At 41.2% G+C, this 24,720-nt stretch overlaps 1 protein-coding gene across 1 annotated transcript in view; it reads right to left on the bottom strand.

The window, feature by feature from the left end:
- LOC116913192 (protocadherin-15-like) overlaps nucleotides 1-24,720 on the bottom strand; it is a 299,819-nt gene that overhangs the window by 251,492 nt on the left and 23,607 nt on the right. The window contains 1 exon segment of the mRNA XM_032917385.1: nucleotides 3,494-3,613. Within this exon segment, the coding sequence (XP_032773276.1) occupies nucleotides 3,494-3,613 (120 nt within the window).

Below are 24,720 nucleotides of genomic sequence, written 5' to 3'. Positions count from 1 at the left end.
GCACACACATAGATACACACACAGGCACACACACAGACACATATAGACACACATGTACAGACAAACATGCATGCACACACAGACACACACAGACATACACGTACACACACACGTACACACAAACATGCACATGCACATGCAGACACACACAGACACACTCACAGGGACACACATAAAGACACACACAGGCACATATACAGTTACACACAGACATACACATGTAGGCATACACACACGTGCACACATAGACACACAGACACACAGACATGCACACACACAGGCACACACACACAGACATGCACACACACACATATATGCAGGCACATACACAGGCACAGTCATACACACAGACAGACATACAAATACACACAAATATGCAAACACAGATACACAAATGCAGGCACACACAGACATACATACACACACACAGATACACATAGGCAAGCACACAAGCACACAGACACACAGACACACATACTGGTTAACCTAGTCTATCAAGTACAGAGTTTCTCGATATCATTTTTTTTTCCTTTTTTGCTCCAATAACAAGACCTCAGTTCAGGCGTCTTCTGTAGTTGTCTACAGTCGTATTGATGCCAGTGGTGAAATTCAGGTTTCCTTGTAATTTTGAGAAGGAGTAGCTGAATGCCTTACCCATCTGTGCATTTTAAGAGGCACATAATTGATCTTGTTAACAGAATAGCTTATCCCTGGAAAGCAGAGATTTTCCCTGTGAGGAAGGAATCCACTCAACTTCACCGAACCCTAAGGGCTGCTCCCAACTCACGGCGATCTCGGGCCACAGCCAAACCTTGGATTGTTCTCTTTTTGGCAACGCAATCAATATTTCTCTAAAACGCGTCGTTGGTTGGCTATTCTGCACTGGCCGCATTGTTTTTTCATGGCGTGACCTGAAGGAGTAGAGGAAGGCTGACAGTTAAGCACACAGAGTTATTTAGGAAACTCCACAGAGGGAAGCCGCAAATGGTTTGGAAATGCAATGTGCATGTGGTCACTGGTCTTCCTGCTGCTGAAGGGAAAGTATGGCTCTCACCCTTGACTGGTCAGCTTCTTGTTCCTTACATCATTTCTCGAGCAACACTTCACAGTGACTGATCGTCGCAAGGCTTGCTTGACTTCCTCTCCTGCGCTCAGTGGTTTCTTTTCAGGAGGAAATGAGACAAACTCCACATTCCGAAAGCCTTCTATTGACCTTGCTATGCTCTTAAGATCTTATTTTTAACTCTTATTTTCCGAGTTGCAACAGAGGTCATCAGTAGCCCTCTCATTGGTTCACAGTGAAAAGCCACTCTTCTGAAACACACCAGGCAGACACCTCACCTCGGGACCTGATTTTCTCTCCTGAACTACCTGACCTGAGGGAAGATGCCCCCAATCAATTCTCCAATACCAACCGGTCAGCTCTGGAGTCATATACATACAAACAACATTATACAGACTGAGCAGGTTATAATCACATTTAGGAAGATAGATATGCGTGTATATGTTTGTTGTGTTTGGTTGCATGTGTAGCAACAATTAAAAAGGGAGCATGAATTTGAGAGAGAAGAGGGTGGGGAAATAAGAGGGGTGGGAGAGAGGAAAGGGAAGGGGAAATTACACTTTATATTCTAATTTCAGGACGTTTAAAAATGCAAAGATATAAATGCTGTGTGAGTCATGGTTTCCTTTTCATAATCGATGACAGCTGGGCTGGAATGTGATTCCCCAACCCGCAAGCTCTAGGATTTATTCCTATTTCTTCTTGTTTGTATGAAGCTACACCCAGAGTGCAGGGCTGAGCCATGGGGTTGCTACATTAACTGCACTGCACTGTATATACTCAATACCATTACGAACGAGAAGTATGACATCAGAAAGCTCACATAAGAAGAAGGTCTTGGTTTGCTGCAACAACAATGCCAGCCAACCAGAGCTTCCAGGGACTAAGCCACTACCTAAAGACTATACATGGACTGACCCTGGACTCTGACCTCATAGGTAGCAATGAATAGTCTAGTAAGAGCACCAGTGGAAGGGGAAGCCCTGGGTCCTGCTAAGACTGAACCCCAGTGAATGGGATTGTTGGGGGGAGGGTGGTAATGGGGGGAGGATGGGGAGGGGAACACCCATATAGAAGGGGAGGGGGAGGAGCTAGAGGAATGTTGGCCTGGAAACCAGGAAAGGGAATAACATTTGAAATGTAAATAAGAAACACCCAATTTAAGAAAGAAGGGAAAAAAATAAAAAGAAGTAGGTCTTACTCTGTTTAGGGGAAACCGTTATCTTCTAGATAATGCCTTGGGAGTTGTGAAGTAAAAAAAGATAGGACTCTGGTTGGAGTTTTATTTATTATCTGTTTATTTGAAGATTTTCAAATTGAAAATAGATTATCTTATTCAGCACATCCTGATCACAGTTTCCCCTCTCTCCACTCTTCCTAGCTCCACCACCATCACCTCTGCTCGCCCCCAAATCCACTCACCCTTCATTTCCCTTCAGAAAAGAGTAGGCCTCTAAGAGACAACAACCCAAAACAGGATACAATAAGACAAGGCAAAAGCCCTCATATGGAGGCTCGGCAAGGCCGCCCAATGGCAGGAAAGGAGTTCTGAGCGCAGGCAAGAGAGTCAGAGACATATCCACTCCCACTCCCACTCCCACTCCTAGGAGTCCCACAAAAACACCAAGCAAAAAGCCATAACATACTCAGAGGTACCGATCCAGACCCACGCAGGCCCGGTCCTTGCCATTTCCGTCTCTGTGAGCTCATACGAATCCTGCTGAGTTTTCAGTTGAAGAATTTTGACTTTGTACTATAAGTCACTAGAAATAAATCGTTTTATGGCCATTTGAAAGCCAACAGAGATATCCTCTTGTTGAAAACTACAGAGGCCATCGGCGGAAGCTCTTTCTTGTTTGGTATAGGGTCCATATTGGCACGGGCTGGGGATTACGGCTGTTCTAGACTAGAAACACACATCCTGTCTGCCGGGTGTAATGGCGGCAATACGATTATCCTTGTGCGGTCGAAGCTGGTGCCTCATGTTGTCTGTGTTGCTTTTTGCTGTCTGGAGCAATTCATTGAGTGCCTCTCAAGCTGTGGGTCTCAACTCCTCTGGGATCCCATATCAGATATTTTCCATATCAGAAATCTACGCTGCCATTCATAACGGTGGCAAAATTAGTTAAAAAGTGCCAACTGAAATAGTCTTCTGGCTAGGGTCGCCATAACATAAGGAAGTATGTTGTGTCACAGTAGTAGGAAGATTGAAAAGGACTTATTTAAAAGGTTCTGGAGTTTGGAATAATGGAAATTTAGTAAAACAACAACAAGAACAAATGGAACATTATATCTACCTCCAGAATAAGCTTTTGTGAAAGAATCATGAGTATTAAAAACAGTGCAACTTTGGGGATAATTTAATAACTGTATCAGGTAAAGCAAATATCTATTACATGTCTCACAACAATCACCACCGTGAGTACGTACCGGATCTTCTGGGTTGTACTGAATGACGTATTCGATCTGTCCGTTAGGGCCATCGTCTATGTCTGTGGCTCCGTTGTCTCCTGCAAACCCCGTGAATATTGTGGTGCCGACCGGAGTGAGCTGGAAAGAACATGAAAGGAAAATTGTCTGTTCTTTTATCATCCATATAAGTTTTCTAGTTTAAAAAACATCTCTTCATTAAGCCCAGGAAGACAAGTGAGCTGCTCAAATCAGACTCGTGGTCCTGGAAATAAGTAGGTAAATCTATCCAGTCCTCACACAAGAGTCCTCAAATGTCTGAAGTTTACAATTTCGAGACCGCGATCTGATAAAGAGAAAGTTCGTTGAGCCAGCACCTGTGGACCATTTTACATCCATTAGCCTCTCAGCACCCACAGAGAAAAATGCATCTGTTTTCAGGTCTGACGTTTACAACTTCAAGACCTTGATTTGTAAAGAAAACAGAAAGTTCCGCGAAAAGCGTATTTGGACCATTTTGCATCCATTAGCCTCTTAGCACCTGTGGAGAAAAAGGCATCTGTTTTCTTAGGTTAAAAAAAAAACTTTAATGTATAAAGTTATTCACAGGCTAGGATTTAAATCGAGGTTGGGGTTTCATTTTGAAATATGAAATAATTTTAGAGTCACAGAAGCCAGGGTTGGTAATGCATGTGAACGATGCGTTAACAAGTATCCATGATGCTTAGATCTACTCCTTCGACATTAGTCCTTCCTTTATTATTTCTCTCGGTGAAAAGAGTCCCAAAAGACTAGCCTTCAACTACCCGAAAGAGAGAGACATTCATTCATTCTTGAAATGGTAAAGGCATCCCAAGAGACTTAATGTTACTTATTTATGATTTTCATGATTTCAATTCATGACAGATTACATTGGGTCATTCTTGTCACTTGTTTTAGAGACTCCAAGTGGCACTACCATTGGACAAGAAGTTGTATTAGTTTATATCTCTGAGACGAAAAGGATGGGGGACAATGGCTTTGTTGCCCCAACAGAGAGAAGGTAGTATGACTGCATTAATGGATACACGAGATTCTGTGAGAAGGGGATTTAAATCCTCGAAAACTAAATTGCAAGCCGTAGCATGACAGACGATTTTGCCATATCTTCCCCTTCGTGCTACGGTTTCCTCTTATAATTTTAGTAAGAATTCAATTGATCTCCAGCTTCTGGAATGTTTACAGTGTGGAGGAGGAGGACGCAGGCTCAGGCACGGCCATGTGATCAGCTCGGCGTCCATACAGATGGGTGAGCTTTGCTCTGTTGCAAAGCTGTGTGTTTATAGCAAACATGTTTGGATGGCTCCTGCTCATTTGTACCACGACAGCACGCTAACGGGCACATGTGTGTACGTGTACATTTGCAATAATAGTGCAGCTCTTCATGATCTGCTGATGACAGACCTGTCCGCCAATATTAGAGTGTGTTTGATGCTGATAGCAGAGCAATATTTGCATTAAAGGATTAAGGTAGGAAGATGCACAATTTCAAAAACAAACTCATAGACTTCAGGGCAAGTGAGATGATTTGACTGTTAAAGGGCTTGCCACTCAAGCAAGAAGACTGGGTTCTGGGTACCCAGAGTCCAGGTAAATGCCCTGCAAGTGTGGCAGGGGCTATAATTCCAGGCCTGGAAAGCAGAAGAGGGGGGAATCTCAACAACAAGCTGACTAGAGAAAGAGTCTAAGTGGCCTCGGGTTTGATTAAGAGAGTCTGCCTTAAAGACTATCATCCTGAGTGAGGTAACCCAATCACAAAAGAACACACATGGAATGCATTCACTGATAAGTGGTTATTAGCCCAAAAGCTCAGAATACCCACAATATAATTCACAGACCACATGGAGCTCAAGAAGAAGAAAGACCAAAGTGTAGATGCTTCAGTCCTTCTTAGAAGGGGGAACACACATACTCACAGGAGGAAATATGGAGATAAAGTGTGGAGCAGAGACTGAAGGAAAGGCCATGCAGAGACTGCCCCACCTGGGGATCCATCCCATATACAGATACCAAACACAGACAAATAGTGTGGATGCCAAGAAGTGCATGCTGACAGGATCCTGATATAGCTGTCTCCTGAGAGGCTCTGCCAGAACCTGACAAATACAGAGGCAGATGTTTGCAGCCACCCATGGAACTGAGAATAGTGTTCCAATGGAGGATTTAGAGAAAGGACTGAAGGAGCTGAATGTGTTTGCAACCCCATAAGAAGAACAATATCAACCAACCAGACCCCCAAAGATAAAAGCACCGTCTCAAGAGTACACTGGGATGGACCTATGGCTCCAATGCATATGTAGCAGAGGATGGCCTTGTCAGGCATCAGTGGGAGGAGAGGCCCTTGGTCCTGTCAAGGCTAGATGCCCCAGGGTAGGGGAGTGTCAGGGTGGGAAGGTGGGAGGGAGTGGGTGGGTGGGGGAGTATCCTTACTGAAACAGGGGGAAGGGAGATGGGATAGTGGGTTTCTGGAGGGGAAACCTGGAAAAGGGATAACATTTGAAATGTAAATTTAAAAAATACCTAGTAAAGAAGAAGAAGGAGAAGGAAGAAGAAAAGGAGGAGGAGGAGGAAGAAAAAGAGGAGGAGGAAGAGGAAGAAGAAGAGGAAGAAGAGGAGGAGGAGGAGGAGGAGGAGGAGGAGGAGGAGGAGGAGAAGAACAAAGAGGAGGAGGAGGAGGACGACGACAACAACAGAGACCAATCCAGGAAGGTTGTAGACGCCAGTCTCAGGCCTTCACAGGCACATTTATTTGCACGCGCGCACTTGTGCACACACACACACACACACACACACACGCACACACACACACAGGTATGCACACATGCTCACATGTACACTGGATTAATACACATGAAATGAAGAAAAAGACAAATGTAAGGTTAGTAGACGTAAATATTTAATTTAATTTTTTCATGTCTGCTCCCACCAGAAATATGCTTGAATGTGTGGACCTTCATAACTAGGTGTGTGTGTGTGTGTGTATGTGTGTGTGTGTGTGTGTGTGTGTGTGTGTGTGCATAAGCATATATCCATGGCTTATGTCTGCACTGAAGATATATGCTTGCGTGTCTTTACGCATGCCTGTGCACATACGCCATATCCTCATGTGAACTTTCCTTTCCTAGGTACACATGCTGCACCTTTGTAAACTCCTGAGTATGTTGAGGGTGTGTAAGAATCCTCAAGATCCCCTGCTCTTACACAGTTTATACTCACCTTCGTGGTAATAGGAGCTTGGCAGCACATCTTCTACACAGATAGGAATGTTCTGTATCTTTTTATAGTTCAATAGGTCACCTTTCAATTTGGTTTTTGAAGGGCCAGCCTGGACAGACGCCTGAGGGTTTCGCTTATTTATGCCAGTCGTATCTCGCCCCACAAATCATTTACACAGTTAGCCAAAGGGTCATAAACTATATAGATTAATTGGAAATCAAAAGCTATAGAAAATCACTGCCCAGAAAGCAAAAACAGTTTACAAAGATTCAACAGTGAAAAGGTTCCTGGCGTAAATAAGTGATAAATGCCTCTAGAGGCAGGCGAGTTCAGGCTGGTCGAAATGCTGTGTAGTAGTTCATGTGTGTAAAACTCAGGCAGGAGTACATCAATAGGTACGGTTGGGTTAACGCATATGTTATTTATTCAATTAAAATATCATTGTTTCTCCGTGTTTGAGGGGATGAGAGACTGTTTTGACTTGTAAAGCTATTTTTTTCTGAAATGTTAAGTGTCATGACTCTTCCTGGTTGTCAAACCTGAATATATCTGGAATGAACTACAATCCAGAATTGGAGGGCACGCCTGTGATCCAGATCTTGAGGCTGGGAGACACAAGTTTTGGACCTGGATCTTGGCATGGAAATCTGGAGGCATAGTGCCCATGAAAAGCTTAGGTCCAGGCAAGGTAGTCCTCACCTTTAATCCCAGTAGACAGAGGCCAGGAGAGCTCTGAATTCAGAGTCAGTTCGGGACAAAGCAAGTCCCAGATACAGGCGTGGTGGTGCAAACCGTTAATCTGGGCCACACCTTCTACTAGAGACCCACATAAGGACATTGGAAGAAGGAAGACTCACTCTTCTTCCCCTGCTTGCACTTCCTTGCTAGCACATCTGTTGGAACCAACTTCCTCAGAAGACCAGCTGGAACAACTAGCCTCGTGGGACTGAACAACTACTAGACTCTTGGACTTCCCATTCACAGCTGACCATTGTTGGGGTAGTTGGACTACAGACTGTAAGTCCTCACAATAAATTCCCTCAATATAGAGAGGCATTCCCTAAGTTCTGTGATTCTAGAGAACCCTGACTAATACATGAAGCCATCGCCTTATTTAATGAACAGTAAGAAGCATTAAGAATAAATATAATATTACTTATTCTATTTATTGTGCTGCCATCGCATGGCACACATCTCCTCTTGCCAACCTAAATTGATTTTTAACAAGAGTCTCAAAGAGAATATTTGCCTTCGCTAATCTCCCTTGATTTCCCCCAGAGAATAATCGCGTTCGCTGTTTGATTTATAGTTTGGTACAGTTGCTATTTCTATGTGTGGTTCTTAGGTTGCATAACATTTCCATGAATGCCGAATAATGGACGGCAACTTTGAAGCCCCAAGGAATATAGGAGCAGGCTGTCAGCCTCTGCTCATACGCTTTCATTTGGCTAGCCATTATAAAATCTTTCTTATGTGCTTCTCTACAAAGAAATCTAACGTTGCGGCTTTGATTCACTAACACGGTAGCAACGCAAAGCCATGCCTGGATGAATCAGATGTGACATTCACATTTTCTCTATGAGCCCCATTCTGGCTTATTTTGCTGGGGGGAGCACAGGAAGGCATATGATCACAACAGTTAATGGACATTTTAAACAACAAATCCATTAACAAATCATCACAAAATGTGAAAAAAAAGTCAGTCAGTGAGCTGTAAAGACGATTGCATGCAGCATGAGAGCAAGTCTAAGGCAGCAAAGTGTGGGGCGGACCGGCCCTCTGCACGCATGAGTCACCTTTCCTGGGTAAGTAGCTTCCTTCCGTCTCCTGTCCCTTCTCCAGTCTACCATCATCTATTTGGAATCTAATGCCAGAGACTCTTCATTTGAGCATCGTTTGCCTGGTAAGTCTCTTCTTTCCGCTGGCATGCCTGCTCCTCCATCCCACCGTGATCTGCAAACTCAGAAGCCCAGTTCCCAAGGATCCCCTGAACCCTCCTTGTTCCCAAGTCTGCTCGACCTGCTCAGCCTACTTCTCCCTTTTCCATTTTCCTCCATCCTCCTCCATGTTGCCTCTGTCTGTGACCATCTCCACACACAATAGGTTCCAGATCAGCGGCCTTTGAGCCATAGTTGACTGGGGAGAGGCATACCTTTCCTCTCCCATCTTCCCTTTGCCTCTTCAATCTCTGCACCCACAGACATAGCTTCAGACTCCTGGATTGGGAGCCATCTTGGCCTGGAGCAGCTAAAGAGCACGTGCACTGGCTTCCCATGGCTTAGGTTAGATTCCTCAATTTATGCGCTGGGTTAAACTAAGGAAATCCAAAGTACCATGTAGGGCTCTGGCACCTGAGTACTCCTCACAGAGATCTCTCGCCCGGCTAGCTGTGTGGGTTTGGGCGAGGTGGAAAGAGAACTCGGGCAGGGAGGGGGACAGCGTTCGCTGGCCCCAGCTGCTGGTCCTTCCCCTTTGCACCGCCACTTTGGTTGTCCAGCTGGACTGAGCCAGGAGGAGACTGACTAGCCGGAAAGGGGTGCAGGGGAGCTTCTGGCTGCGATTTCAGGGAGAGCAGATCTCTTAAGACAGAAGCTCTCAGATGATGGAATAATTCCTGCACACCTTTAATTCTGAACACGACAGTTAATAGTTTTTCTATATATTCAGGGGTGTGGTCCTGTTTCTATGACTGATCGTCTCGAGCCTACGTGAACTGTGGTCACATCCTCAACTGTGGAGGAGGAGTTTGGGGGGTTGTTCTCTATGACTGATCTGTCTCAAACCTCTCTACAGGGGTTTGTGGGGCGGGGTGGGCACAGTTATGTGATACCCTGATATTCTGTGGGAATGGGAATGCACCTGCCATCCCTTTTAGGGTCCCCCAGGGATTCAACCTGTCTCGACCAGGAATCAGGGTACCTTTTGCTGCCCATTGCCCCACAGTAGCACGTCAAAAACACAACCAAAAAGAAAAAAAAAAAAAAAAGGTCCACATGTCTTGTCCCGTGCCCAGGTCAAATTGCAGAAATAACACAAATACCCAGAAGTGCAACCAGTCTCATAAGAAGTATAGTAATGGAATTAAAGACACAGATTAACAGACACTCAACAACAGTAAGTGATTTCTAAGGCCCACTTTCTCCAATAGATATGTCAAGTGAACAAAACATACAGCGAAACCTCAGAATTAAATGGCGTCTTACATCAAATGGACCAAACATGAGTCTACAGAGCACTCTAGCCAACATCAAAGAATACACACTCTACTCAGCTGCACATGGACACTTCCCTAAAATAGACCAGAAAACACACATAGGAAATAGAGAAAACCAGAAATAGTTCCATATATACTGCCCCAAAACATTCTACAATGAAACTGAAAAAGTCAATACCAAAGGTCAATACCAAACCAAAGCCCCTTAAGTATAGTTGGAGGCGAAACTAAATCATAAATGGGTTGGAGAAGAAATCAGGAAAGAAACAAAAATATTCCTGAAACTAAACGCAACCAAAAACACGACCACAGTAACAAGAACAATATCCCTGGGATATGTCAAAAGTAGTTTTGAGAGGGATATTTATAGCTCTGAATTCCTACCTTAAAAAAAAAATCAGAGCAGAAATGAATGATTCAGTGAGGCAACATAGGAATTTGGAAAAACAAAAAACTAATCAAACCAAAGCCCAGCCGATGGCAAGAAACAATAAAATTCCAGGCATGAATGAATGAAACTGAAACAAAGAAAATCAACAACACGAAGAACTGGTTTTTTGAGATGACAAACAAGGTTGGCAGACCCTCAGCCTGACTAACCAAAGAAAGGAAAGAGAAGACCCTAATTAGCAGAAGTGAATAGGGAAACATTATAAAAGACACCAAAGGAATTCAGAATATTATAAAGGAATACTTGGAGAACCTGTTCTTCAGTAAGGTGGCCAGTCTAATATAAGGGCATTAGTGGATTGTTTCATTCAAATTACCAAGTTAGACCAAGAAAAGACTAACAATATAAACAGACACATAAAAAGGGGGGGAGTTAAATAGTATAAAAAGACTTTGGGAAAAACAAAACAAAACAAAACAAATAAACAACAACAACAACAACAAAAAACAAAAGAAAAAAAATCCCAAGCAACAATGACAATTCCCTCCCAACCCAAACCAAACATCTACATTTAGATGGACTCACAGCAGAATTCTATTTGCTTTCACAGAAGACCTACAACCGATTTTTAAACTCTAAACATTGAAATAAAAAGAAAGAAGAGAAAGAATGAAAAACAGAAAGGCACAACCATAGTTCTTCCAGGCAGCCAGTAATTTGCCCTAATACTCATAGGAGGTAAAGACACACAACCGAACAAAATGACAGACTGATATCCTTGATGGACATCCATGCAAAAATTCTCAGTCAGATACTAACAAAATGTGGTACATATCCACAATGGGATACTAAATGAAGTTAGCAGGTAAAACGGATTTTATTGAGTCAGATGAGCCAGACGCAGGACAAACAACACACGTTTTCTCTAACCTGGGGTACCTAACTCTAAACCTTCAGGTGTGAGTGACTTCAATGGAAGCAGAAAAACAAGGGGACAGCTTCCCTGGGGAGGAAAGAGGGAAGGAAGTTCATTCAGTAAGGGGCACGGAAGGACAAATAATACCAAGGTCCGTTGATAAAGCCTTAAGGAATCAAATCATTTTATAATCACGGGAGATTATGCCCAATCCATATATGTGTATGTGTGTATTGATTGTGTATATCTTAGAGTGATTTCCAATATGGCTGGAAGTCCTCACACGAACCAAGGTTAATACAAACTCCATCGCCAGGCACAAGAAACCAACCTGTTTTCTAGGCTTTGATTGGGATAGCCCAAGTGACTCCCAATATGAAAGACTCTTATCATAGCCTTTTATTGAAGATGTTGTGGGCAAAAGATTGGTGCTGAGCTTGCCAAATACTTAGGGCACAGGACTTGGATGACTGGAGCTAGATTTGACCCAAATGCTTCTATCCTGTGGTCTGGCTTCCATACTGCTGGGAGATACTATGGAATCGGTCAACAGAGGGATGAAATTAATGGTTCTACTCAGTTACCACAGCTATGAATGATGACAGTGATGACTACAGCAAGTGTTGGGAGCCACCTTTGCCTGCTTCTCTGAAAGCCTGCCTGTCAGGCAGAGCCGAGGCTGGTCAGGGTTAGCTAGCAGAATTCTTGGTCCGCTGACACAGGAGCGCAAGGCCAGGAGCTGGAAGTTCTATTAATCTTGGTGAAGAAATAGAGAGGCCTCCTGACGGGAAAAGATATCCAATGTACGTCAGCCAATGTCTCTGCTAGCTTTGTGACTTTGTTTCCCATGATACTGTAAAGTATGTAAAAGCTTTGAGAAACACATTCAGGGCTGGTGTGGTATAGACCTGCAGCTCTCCCAATTTGTAACTTTTGTCTCTGAAGTCTTCTTTTCGGTCTTTCCTATAACCATCCTCACTCTCCCCTCAGAGGACTGTTCAACTTTGCACCAGCGGGACTAGGGCAAGCAAGCTATCCATAAACATTCAAAACGTGAAACTCACATGCTGGTCGTTACCAACAGCACTCTAATTGATTTAGGGACCACTCAGTTGAAATGAAATCGTGCCTGGGTGCTAGAATCCTGGCCTGCTTCCTGGGGATGGTGAGATCACAGAGTAGAAGAATCTATTATTCGCACGTTACTAAACAAACATAATCACTAACTGTATTCTAAATCTTATCCTTTTATCCACAGCTAAGTATAGCTTCTTCCTCTCATCAAAAGAGAGTCTCCTTACAGCCTATGGAGACCATCACAGAAAACCATAACTAGACACACTGCAGGAACCAATGGATCATGGATATCCCAGGCGCAATACATAGACAGCTTCTGCATCTATGACTCAGGGAACATTACAAATGAGGGGGCAGAAAAATCGTAAGATCTAGAATACTAGGAAGTTGGCTGTGAAAAAGCCTCTCCTAAAAATGGCGGCATAGATAAGGCCCGGACAATGGCAGTATCAATAGGCAGGGGTAGGGGAGGATTTCATGGAACTGTGGGCAACTGGTGGCTGCTGGGAGAGGAAGAGTTGGCCTCTCCCTGGGAAGAGACCCCTGTGGACTGTCTGGAACAGACTGCTTGGCTGGGAAACTGTGCACAGACACAAAGGAGATGGACTAAGCATGTTGTACGTAAATATCTGTGCATACATGTATGTGTATATAGGCATGCAAGTGTGTGTGTGTGTGTGTGTGTGTGTGTGTGTGTGTGTGTGTGTGTGTGTGTGTGTGTATAGTGAACAGGGAAGAAGAGCCTATCACCTTGAGGGGGAAAGAGGATAAATAGGAAGAATTGAATGATAGGGTCTAGAGGGAGGAAAGAGAAGAGGGTATTGATTCTATTTTGATTTCAAATGTTTTTGTTTTGTTTTGTTTTGTTTTGCTTTGCTTTGCTTTTTAAAGGACAAATTAGGCAGTAGCTGCACACACCTTTAATCCCCGAACTTGGGAGGCAGAGGCAGGCAGATCATTGTGAGTTCAAGGTCAGCCTGGTCTGCAAATTCTAGGACATCCAAGGCTACAGAGAGGAAACCCTGCCTTGGATAGCAAATGTGAAGTGTTGCTTTATTGGACCTCAAGTAGAAAAAGGATCTGATAGCAAATGTTTTGCCACTCTGAGGATATCTTTAGTGAAACATGGCAGAATTATTTTATAGTTATAAGAAAGAGTTTGAGTTGACGCTCACTGAGAAATAGCTACAAATCGAATAATGTTAGGCTTTATTTGTAGTACAGCAGAAAGCAGATTATCTTAAAATATAAGGTTTAAGTTTGCCTGCAATCTCTTCTCTATTTAGTTATGTAATCTACTTTAACTTTTTAATTTAAATCACATTTTCTATGTGTATTATGTACATGATGATTTGTTTAAATATGTACACAGTACAGAAAGATAAAAACCTAACTAGTTAACACTGTATTATCTCACCTGTGTATAATTTCATGGTGAAAACATTTAACAATCACTTTCTGCACCTTTTAGGAACTATAGATACCATGCTTCATGTAGGTCCCGTAAACATATTTTTTACATTCCTAAATATGATTATTACAGAGAGAAACCTCCTTACAATTGATCCGGACAATTTAAAAAAAATTAATAAACAAAATACACAACACAGCAGCAAGTTTATGTGAATGTGCTTACATGAAGATGAAGCTGCTGCAAAGCAAGAGGCACACAGGCATATGCAAATGTATGCAGAGTAATGTTGAGCAGAAGGAACAAACCTAGAGACAACACAAGACCAGACTTCATAACATGCTACAAGTCATAGTGACACAAGCAACATGACACTAAGGTAAGGCCAACATATAAACCAATTCCGGAATGAATAAACTCTGAAATAGACACATATATTTATTGTCAAACTAATTTCGATTAGAGTACCAAAAATACATATTGGGATAGAAAGATTTTCTTCTATAAATGATGCTGGACAATTTTGTGTGTGTGTGTGTGTGTGTGTGTGTGTGTGTGTGTGTGTGTGTGTTCTTTCAGAAGAGTAAAAACAAATACTTCCTTTACAAAACACAAACCAAAGGTTTAGATGTAGAGCTCAGAATGAAGGAACCACTGACCCTGGCTTTTCACATAGATCCTTTGAAACGCAACATTCTTCCTACAAATGTTAAAGTTGGCCTGAGGTTTAGAAAGGATAGGTTGGTTCAATAGTTCAATTGTTTGTTAAAGAACACACATATCAATGCATTTGCTGATTCATTAAGGAATGGTGTCCTTTCTTTCCAATCAATGTAAGTTAAGGAAATTCCAAGTATGATAGGAAAAAAAAAAAACTTAAATGAAAGTCCATAGGTTCAGGAACAGATCCATGAACTAAGTGAGAAGTAAGTCAGACTCTTCTTGAGTTCAAGATTTCAGTTGGAGACACTGACTTCAGTGTGTATTTACTTCAGCATAAAACATAGCAGAAACAGCCTCACAGAGAGATCCTTGACCCATAATAGAGTACTTCAGAGCAATGAGAATCTAACAGAATTATGAAACAAGGGCTGAGGCCATAATATGTTCACCTAGAAAAAGTGTCAATGTCTAGTCTTTTTTTTCTAGTAAATATCAAAAATGATTTTTAATAGACTGTAGATTAAAATGTATGTTATAAGATTCTAGGAGAAATATAACATTCCCATAGCATTGTAATCATGAATGGATTATTCAGTGGGAAACATGACATCTAAGTCATGAAAAAGCACATTGGAACAGTTTTAAAAGAACAGCTCACAAGTTGGTAGAGATAGTCAGAGTACATGTATTCAACAAAGAATTCATGCCCAGGATGTATAAAAATACTCATAACTCAATAGAGAATGACAGACCCCGGGATAGAATAGTTATCAAAAATGGGATGGTAGTCATTAAAAATTTAAAAACTCTTTTCTTTCAACTGGCAACAGGAAACATTTATTAAGATGTAGATAAATCATGTCTACACACTTACCAGCTGGGACTCAAATTAGAAATCATGAAAATACCAAGACTGTCCAGGAGGTGGAGCACAGTGAATGCCGCTGCTCTGAAGTAGAGACTAATTTTCCTAATCGCTTTAAAAATATTTCCTTGGAAAAGTCATGCGTATCCTGGGACTTGGATTTTCCTCTTTAAAAATATGACCGTGTGTACCCCCATTCCACGTATAATAGCATACATAGATGAGCGTTAACAGATTTAACTGAGAGTTTGTCAATGGTCCCCGGATGGAGATACAGCACTATGGTACAATAGTCGCTGAGAACACAAATATCCTTTCTTCATCTGTAGCCAATTAAGTATACGGTGAACTACTGTGGTACCACGGCACACTGTATGACCATAGGATCGGTGCAGATGGACATAATAATGAGACAGGAAGCTCTGGCATAAGAGGAATGTGCAGTGTATAATTCACGTCACACTAGCAAAACTAATAAAGGCAGAGATGTTAGACTACTGTTTGCAAGAGTGTTCAGTCCTTACAGAGGAGATGGCTTGAGAGGTCTGGTCCCGCCCATTTACTGACTTGATTGAAGGTAACACTTAGGACTTGACTTTGGAAATAGCAAAGTCAATAATACAATTCATTCATGGATGGAATTTATGCTAAAAGTATGTTTTAGTATAAAGTCTTGATCTTTTAGTGTCAATAAAAATATCAAAACGAGGGTTGGGGATTTAGCTCAGTGGTAGAGCGCTTGCCTAGCAAGCGCAAGGCCCTGGGTTCGATCCCCAGCTCCGAAAAAAAGAAAAATAATATCAAAACGATTACCTATGAGTGTAGGCTTTGCTTCAAAGTATCATTTCTAAATAAGGAGTACAGTAAAACATTTCTTTCAGTGCTGTTGCCTGCTGTGGCCGGATATCTGTTATAGCTCATTGTCCATAAGAAGAAATGAGTAAGAACTTGAATAGGTAACACATAACTGGATTGAAGATGGTTTCTCTTAATATGGCTTTTCCTTTCTGTTCATATCAATTCAAGTCTTTTTCTTAGTTTCCTAACATTAAGATGAAAAGATTTAAAAAAAATCAAATGTATATATTCATCAGAATGGGTGTCTTAGTGACTTCTGGGGTTTCGTATTCCCATAAAGTGCTGGTGTTGGATATTCTTTCATGGTGCCTCTCAGAATATGTCATTGTAATTGATCTTGCTTTTGCAAGCAAACTGTGGTACGAACACAGTGACTTTAAAGAACTTCTCAAAACTGCTGCCCTGTTTCGGCAGATTACAAACGGAGACTGAAAAAAAAAAAAAAACAATTTTGATACCAGTCTACTATTTACTCACAGAGGTACACCACGCAGGAAGTGTCCACTTGCAATAAAACAGAGGCAAAAGGAAAAGGAAAAAAAATCAATAATACCAACTTAATAAAAAAAATGCCACTTCGAAATTCCAAAACACAGAAATGGCTCTAAGAATAGGAGCCCAGTGCAACATACACTTTGAAATGGATGTCACGGTGGGAATTATATGTAAGAACGTTCTATTGAAACAAAACAGCTAGAGATTACTGGAACGAGTAAAGAAACTGAGCAAGGCAGCCTTGCCCAGTGGTTAAGCACCAGGCATTATTGCTAAGGGAAGTGCACCAAGTCTTTTACATTTGCTGTATTTCCTTTACAATACAATTTTTAAGATTTATAATGAGATCAGAAGTACAATGGAATAAGTATACATTATATGCAAATTTAGATAAATAATATTTGTTTCATCTTGCGATTAATAGGCAACAATTGAAATGCGGTTTAAATGTGAAAAGTCTTCCGTAGGTGTTGGTCTTGGATACTGGTGCTGTTTGGTACTCTGTGGGACCTTAAGGAGGTGGACACTCCTGGGAGAATGGGTCTGGCTGTAAGGCTTCTCCCTCTTCCCAAGAAACTCAACATGATGACTAGACAGTCTTCTCCTGCTTCTGCAAAAACATGTGCCTTCCTCTTCCTTACATGTTTCCCCAAACTGAGGAGATCTGAAGTGTCCTGTGGCTTGGTGACAAAACACGCTATCAAACGTAGAGGGTGCTCTGTTTTGGCTAAGAAATGACCATCATCAACAAGGCAACATTATCTAGCAAAACGAGAGTTTATGACAGGTCGTCAGACGAGCACACAATTGTTTTCCAGTTATCAATATAATTTGTCTGAACCATGGCATTAGACAGACATCGCATGACGATTATCAAGGAAATCTGCTCAGCAGGAGGCAATGTAATGCACATTTTATTGTTACTCCTATAAGTTTGGGATGCTTGCTTGCTATCTAATCAAAAATCCTCAGTCTTGGGATAATATCTTGTATTTGTATGGTGTGGATTTGGTTCATTTGTCAGGACTGTTGTTTTTGTTTTTGTTTTCACCTTCTCTTGGCTACAGGGCGGGTACATATTTGGCTAAGTATGATGCTGCATAGGTACATGTGTGAAGGGTTTCTGAGTGAGATCATCATGGGAACAGTAGAGTAATAATGTATATCAGTTATGCTGCTCAGTGTGTAGGGCCTCTCCCAAGCCACAGACGCCATGACTAAAAGCATGGCATTGGGGAGAGAGGAAGTACTTGTCTATTCTGTTCGTCTCTGAGCTGGGCAAACAGATAGACTGGAGTTAGTGTGATTTCCTGTATGTACAACATATAGGAAAACTGTACATTTCCAGAAATACATACTGATATGCTATGCGCTTCATGGGTTTCACACATTCAGATTACTCTTTTTTTTCCACGTGGAAAGGTTTAATGAGAGAAGAAGAGTAGGAGGGGAGAGGAGTAAAGGTCGGCCATGAGCATGTGGAGGGAAGCGGGGAGGGGAATGGGGAGAGAAGGGACAAGGGGGAAGAGGGCAAGAGAGCAGAGGAGAGAAGAGCAAAAAGCCAGATTACTCTTTACTAATGTAAATACATGTATATATTTATGAGACATTTGACAAGTGGTTGTAAATGTTAGACATCACCATGTGCTATATATTCAGCTATGAATATATATATATATATATATATATATATATATATATATATATATATATATATATATACTGGCTGGTTTTGTGTGTCAACTTAACACAAGCTGGATTTATCACAGAGAAAGGAACCTCAGTTGAAGAAATGCCTCCATGAGATCCAGCTGTAATCCAGCGATCAAGGTGGGCGGGCCCAGCCCATTATGGATGGTGCCATCCCTGGGCTGGTCTCAGTTTTATAAGGAAGCAAGCAAGCCAGTAAGTAACATCCCTCCATGGCCTCTGCATCAGCTCCTGCTTCCTGCCCTGAGTAAGTTCAGTCCTGACTTCCTTTGGTGATAAACAGAAATGTGAATGTGTAAGATGAATTAACCCTTTCCTCCCCAACTTGATTCTTGGTCATGATGTTTGTGCAGGAATAAAAACCCTGATTAAGACACACACACATATCTTAATATATATATATATTATATATTATATATATATGCATTTTCTATATCATAAACATGAATATCACCTTTTATGTATTAGAGGAGATGGTTGTCTGTTCCCATAGTCTAGGTTTGAAAGGAGAAGCAAAGCAATTAAAAGTGATAAGGTTCATCAGTGGAAATACTGAGGATGCTGGGTTTAAGAAAACTAAGGGTACATAAATAATTAGTTTCAAGTTAATAATACTGGGGGTCCATTTTGAATTCTTTTTTTCTGGGTTAGAGATCTATTCAAATTTTTATTTGATCTTGATTTAACTTTGATAAGTGGAACCTATTAAGAAAATTATCCATTTCCTTTATATCTTCTAATTTTGTGGAGTGCAGGCTTTTAAAGTAGGTCCTTAGGATTCTCTGTCCTTCCAAGGTGCTTGCTGTTGTGTCCCACTTTTGATTTCTGATTTTGTTAATTTAGAAGAGTGAATCATACAGATTTAAGAACTTACTAACACTGAATAGGGATGCACAGAGACTTCTGAAATTCGCATTTATGGAAAAATTGTTCTTATAAAAGTATGACAATGAAGAATCTCCCTGATATTTTCATCAGAACAAAGGAAGAAATTATACTTCCCTAGCAGTGGAAGGGAATGGCAACCATAAAAATACCCACACTGTTAACAAACCTGGACCCATGGGAGCTCCCAGAGACTAAGCCACCAACCGAAGAGCCTACATGGACTGATCTAATGCCCGTGGGACATATGTAGCTGAGGACTGCCCTGGCTGGCTTCAGTGGGAGAGACCTGATGCCCCAGGGAAGGGGGATGCCTTGGGGTACCCTCTCAGAAGTGAAAGGGAACAGGGATAAGGTGAAGAACTCTGGGAGGGGGGACCTAATAGGGGTAAAACATTTGGGATGTAATTAAATAAAATAGCTAATTAAAATTATACCTCCCTAAATAATAATTTACGTTAATTTAATTTTATAAATGTCATATACAACAAAACCACAATTCTTTATTATTGAGCTGAGCAAGCTGCCTTTGAAAGTGAGAGAGACAGAGACTGAAAGAGAGAAAAGAAATGATTCTAGATTTTGTTCGTATGTATGGCTTAACCTGACTGACATACAGTAGCTGCTTCCTGCCGGTGGATAGAATCGTATTTTAATCATTTTAACTAAATTCCAGAGTCTAACTATAGCTAAGATAGCTATGAATCTGACCCACGACAAAATGTAAATTTACATGAAGCACTGTGAGAAAAATTTTCTCAATTATTTTTGTGGTCCATCTGTGTGCTTCTCCGGTGTTAACTTAGCACATGGCAATGGTGTCCCAATGTCACCTACAATAAGTATGTATCCTCTCACACCCTGCTGGCTGCATGCTAGACACTCTCTGTGGTCCAAGACAGTTCTTACATATTCAATGGGACTGGGAGAAGCCAAAACGTTAAATATTTTTCAAGGGGGAGGAGGTACAGTTAAAATAAGGTAGCTGAAAGATTTTTGAACACCTCTTCAAAAGAATATTATATGCATTCAATAACAATTAAGGATTAAAAGGGCCACGAATTTGAAAGAGAGCAAGGAGGGGTATATGGTAGGCTTTGGAAGTAAAAGAGAAAGGAGAGAAGAAGTATAGTTATAGTATACTATCAAAAATTTAAAAGATAAAACAAGGACAGGAAAGAAAGACATAATATCAGATAAACACTGGTGCAGGAGGCCATGTTGGAGGATGTGCTCCGCCACACCAACAGGAATAAATATGGCCGCACATAAGGCTAAACATGACCTCCAGTTGAATAAACGTATCTCCTAGTTCAAAGATGAAAAGCTCTCCATCAAAAGCCAAGAACTATAACCACAATGCTCATCTTGATGGACATCTCATTACTGTAGAGAGACCTCCCGACCGTATGGCTTTCTATGGGGAAGGCTGTAGGGCGCCCTCCAGTGGTGAACAACGGTACTGCGCATGCGCAGGTTTTGCACCTGGTGTCAGTTGGCCAGTAATATGCTAATGAGGGGCGGTACCATGCTAGTGAGGTGATTCATTCTCCGCCAATCCCTGGAGGACAAGTAGTAGGGTGATAGTGGGATGACAGTGGGGTGATAGTGGGGTGACCCGTGCCCCGCCAATCCCTGAAGGATTATTAGCATACTGTTGTGTATATAAGGTGAGTGCTTTTGCTGCTCGAGGTCCCCATATCAGCAATGAAGGTGTCCTGCAATAAAGGCTGTTGACAAGGATCCAACGGTGTTGGGTCTTCCTTGCCGGACGAGGTGGGCGTAACAGAAGGCTATCAAAATTATTAAACATATAACCACACACATGACTGTTGTGTTGCAGTCCTTTCCAACACCAATGAGCCCGTATAAAAACACATACAACTCAGTAATTATATTTATAATCTATCTGCCTAGATTGGGCAGATCTATTTCTAGATTGGGTGGTATAATCGTGTATGTTTAACTTTGATCATCGCAGTTTTGGAACTGTGTTGGGTGAAGGTGCAGATTATCGCCCATAGCAGGAGCTTGCTCCCTCACTCCCTAACCATGAGGGGGATTCACTGTCAGCTCTTAATTTCATTTCCTGGCCATATTGGTTTCCAACTCCTTCTTCTCCATCCTTGTCCTCTCTCTTCCTTCTCCTTCCTCCCGACTCTGAGCCCTCCAGTCCCACCCTTCCCTTTCACTGCCCAATCATAGGCCCCAGCCTTTATTTGAACAGTAAGAATGGGGAGAAGCTTCAAGAAGATCACCCGAGTAACTGATCTACTCCTCTTTCGGGGCAGCCCCTCTTGAGGAAGCAGAATTAACATCAAAACACAAACAGCACCAGGGAACCTGCAACACTTATATCTAGTAGCCTTGTTCCTATAAACAACCACATTTAACTCTGTGAGATCACCATCCTATAATCTACTCTAAAAACTGCAAACACAGTGGTTTAAATTATATTTGCTTCAGTTGTAAGCAGGTTTGAACTGTCTTTATCCTATTGTGCCATGCAAACCCAGTTTTCTTTGTTTATAAAAATTATTAGCAGTATAATTACAAATCTCAAGATATAGAGTTATCCAAAAATGAATATGGCAGTAATAGAGTAAAATATTAATAACTTCGCATTAAAGTCTCACGGTGATATATTTGTATATGTTTAACTTTGATCATTACAGTTTTGGGACTGTGTTGGGTGAAGGTGGAGATTATGGCCTGCAGGAGGAGCTTGCTGTCTCACTCCCTAACCATTATTGGGATTCGCTGTCAGCTCATAGCTTCATTTAATTAGCAGTAACTACCTTAAAATGTTTCATCACTTTTCTGGCAGAAGGATCTACGTCTCTTGGAAAGTAGCCTGCTTCCTATGTCTACAGACAGGAAGCATTCATCCTGAAACTGGAGCCCGTGTCATGAGTATTCTAACGTCACCTTCCTTACAGTAGTTTAGATAGAACGTGATTCTCTCATTAACTGTGATGTGGAGATGAATAATTACTGACACAAATGATGTCAATTATTCAGTTCTTACACTTGGAGAAAACGTGACTTGAAGCAAGGTAGGAGGTCCAAGCCACGTGTGTTTATATTTGGTATGGATAGTTTCCTACTTTCTGAAGCCTTGTTTTTGCCTTGTATGTTTACAGTATCGTGGCAAAGTTCCATATTTTAAAGCGAGGCTATTAGGCCTCTGACTCTCCTTAGTCAATAGTTAGCAGAGAACCTGGAAAAGTTGATGACACATACATTCTTCTCCATCTTCCTATGCAACTATGAGGAGACAAAGTTTGAGATTATGTGGAGGTGTACACAGGTTTTAAATGGGATATTTCACAGGAAAGAAAATTAAATTTGTTTGTCACCTGAGCACTTCTTTTTTAATTTTATTTTTCGTGTATATTTCATGTATTTACTTCAAATGTTATCCCCTGCCCTCCAATATCCCCTTCCCCTGCTTCTATGAACCAAAGTACTTCAGTGTCAGCAGTTAGTAGCATTATCATGCTAACATGGACAGCTATCATTCCACTCAATACCAAAAGAGATGAGGCTACTAAAATAAGTCCTATAAAACATTAGGAAGTAAATATTAAAAGTTGTTCTGACGGTCTTTTAAGGTGTTAGCCAAGGCAGGCATAGTTTGTGCTATAGTTGGGATGACAACGTTTGCAGCATAATATTTTTTTATTAAAAAAAAATACAAAAACCTAAGGTTACTTTAGCATCTCGCATTGACTTCTTCCTTAAATTGTGAGTGGCATCTTGGATTTAGAGCTGTGAAGAAGCCTTTGATATTTTACGTTATTGAGGACAGAAAACAATCAAAACGGATCAACACACATCTTTAAATGTGTGACGGTGAACCCCCTTGGGTTCTTCGTATCAAGTTGTGCAGTGCATGCGTGGAAGATTTCCACAAAGGAGACGGACATTTGTCCAAAAGGGAGTGGCATGAATGTTGCCTCATCGATGTGACGCCATCGATGTGACCTCAGGCTTTCTAAGATTGGAGAAGTATGTAAACCTTCTCCAGTGGCAGAAAAGCTCTAAAATGAATAAATGCCCAGGGTTCCCACAATCACACTGTTCCTGCCAATGGCGCCATAGGAAAACATTTGTGTGTTGTCACTGCTGACCAAAATTATGCAGCATATCTGTTTCCTGTTTCCTTGAAACATCATGCATGAACTTCCTTCTAATTCCGCGCTTACTGGTTAGAAATCATGCACGGCGTAGGCTAAAATCTGTTTTTCCTAATTTCGGGTTCCAATTCATTGTGTGTACTCCCTTAATCTGATGATGGACTCTGGGAGGATAATTCCAATTTTACACGAAGAATTGGAAGCACATAAGGACAGAACAAAACTATATTTGAAGATGAAAATCATAAACAACCTGATCGTCATTGAATACCCGGACTGGATGCAATTGTAGCTCTTATTTTGAACTTGCTATACGAATGCTTGCTAGGTATATTATTGATTTCTTTTCGGTAAGTACAAACAGAACTCTTGATTCATAGGGAACCTATCTACCTAATTAGTTTTATAGACGCAAGGGCTCCAAAGCATTTGGTCCAATACATTTAAGGTCAAGAATGCATCAACATCACGGTGAATCCATGACCTTGCTGAAAATTGCAATTGTACTTACCTTTAACTTCAAAGCCAAATCTAATTAAAAAATAAATGCAACCAAAACTCCATTTCGGTAAGTACTATCGAGAGTTAGTTGCTCCCAGTTTAAAACAAAGTCACACTGTCTTAATGACCTCCCCAATAAAAGCATCGTGCAGTTGATTTAATGAATCAAATCAAACACTTGCCCAGACCAAAATCTGTGCATCTCAGCCAATGTCTATACACTTAGAATGGCCATGGAGTTTTGTGTATGGATATATTTCATTTTTCGAAAGTCCATTACCCATTTGTTGTTGAATTACAAAAATATTTTTAAAATTCACAACTCCTATCCAAAAAACTTGGTAAACTCAACTGACTAATAATTCTTGTTCGTTTTCTGAAAAGTCTACAACATTAAGTGTGAATCTTGAGTTTTATGTTATTCTCTGATTATATGGGGGAAGTTTGTCATCTGTATTCATTGATTTTTTTTAAGCTGAAATAAAAGGTTTTTATAATATATTTTGTATGATTTCAGTCATTTGGGAGGGGTTTATAGAACTGTAGATACCAGCATTTGGGAAATTCTCATCCCATTTTGTACCCTTGGAAGCTATGAATCCCGTGCTTGCTGAAGAAAATACTTTTTATGAATCTACTAGACTATTTTCGCTAAGTTTGCTAAAATCTTCTATTTCTTTATACTTCGTTTCCTATCTCTTTAATCCACCACAGAGAGATTCGCTCACCCATCTCCATATTTTCTCTAACAAAATGAGAACAAATTTAGTGTCTTAAACAGAATCTTTTTCCTTATACATAGTTACGCTAACAAAAATGCAGCTTCCACAAAGCTGGAAAGCAGGCAGTGTGCAATCCGAGGTTTTCC

This window comes from Rattus rattus, chromosome 12 (genome assembly GCF_011064425.1).
Source record: "Rattus rattus isolate New Zealand chromosome 12, Rrattus_CSIRO_v1, whole genome shotgun sequence".
Taxonomy (NCBI): domain Eukaryota; kingdom Metazoa; phylum Chordata; class Mammalia; order Rodentia; family Muridae; genus Rattus; species Rattus rattus.
The sequence above is the reverse complement of the archived record's forward strand: the minus strand, read 5'-3'. Positions and strand labels throughout refer to the sequence as shown.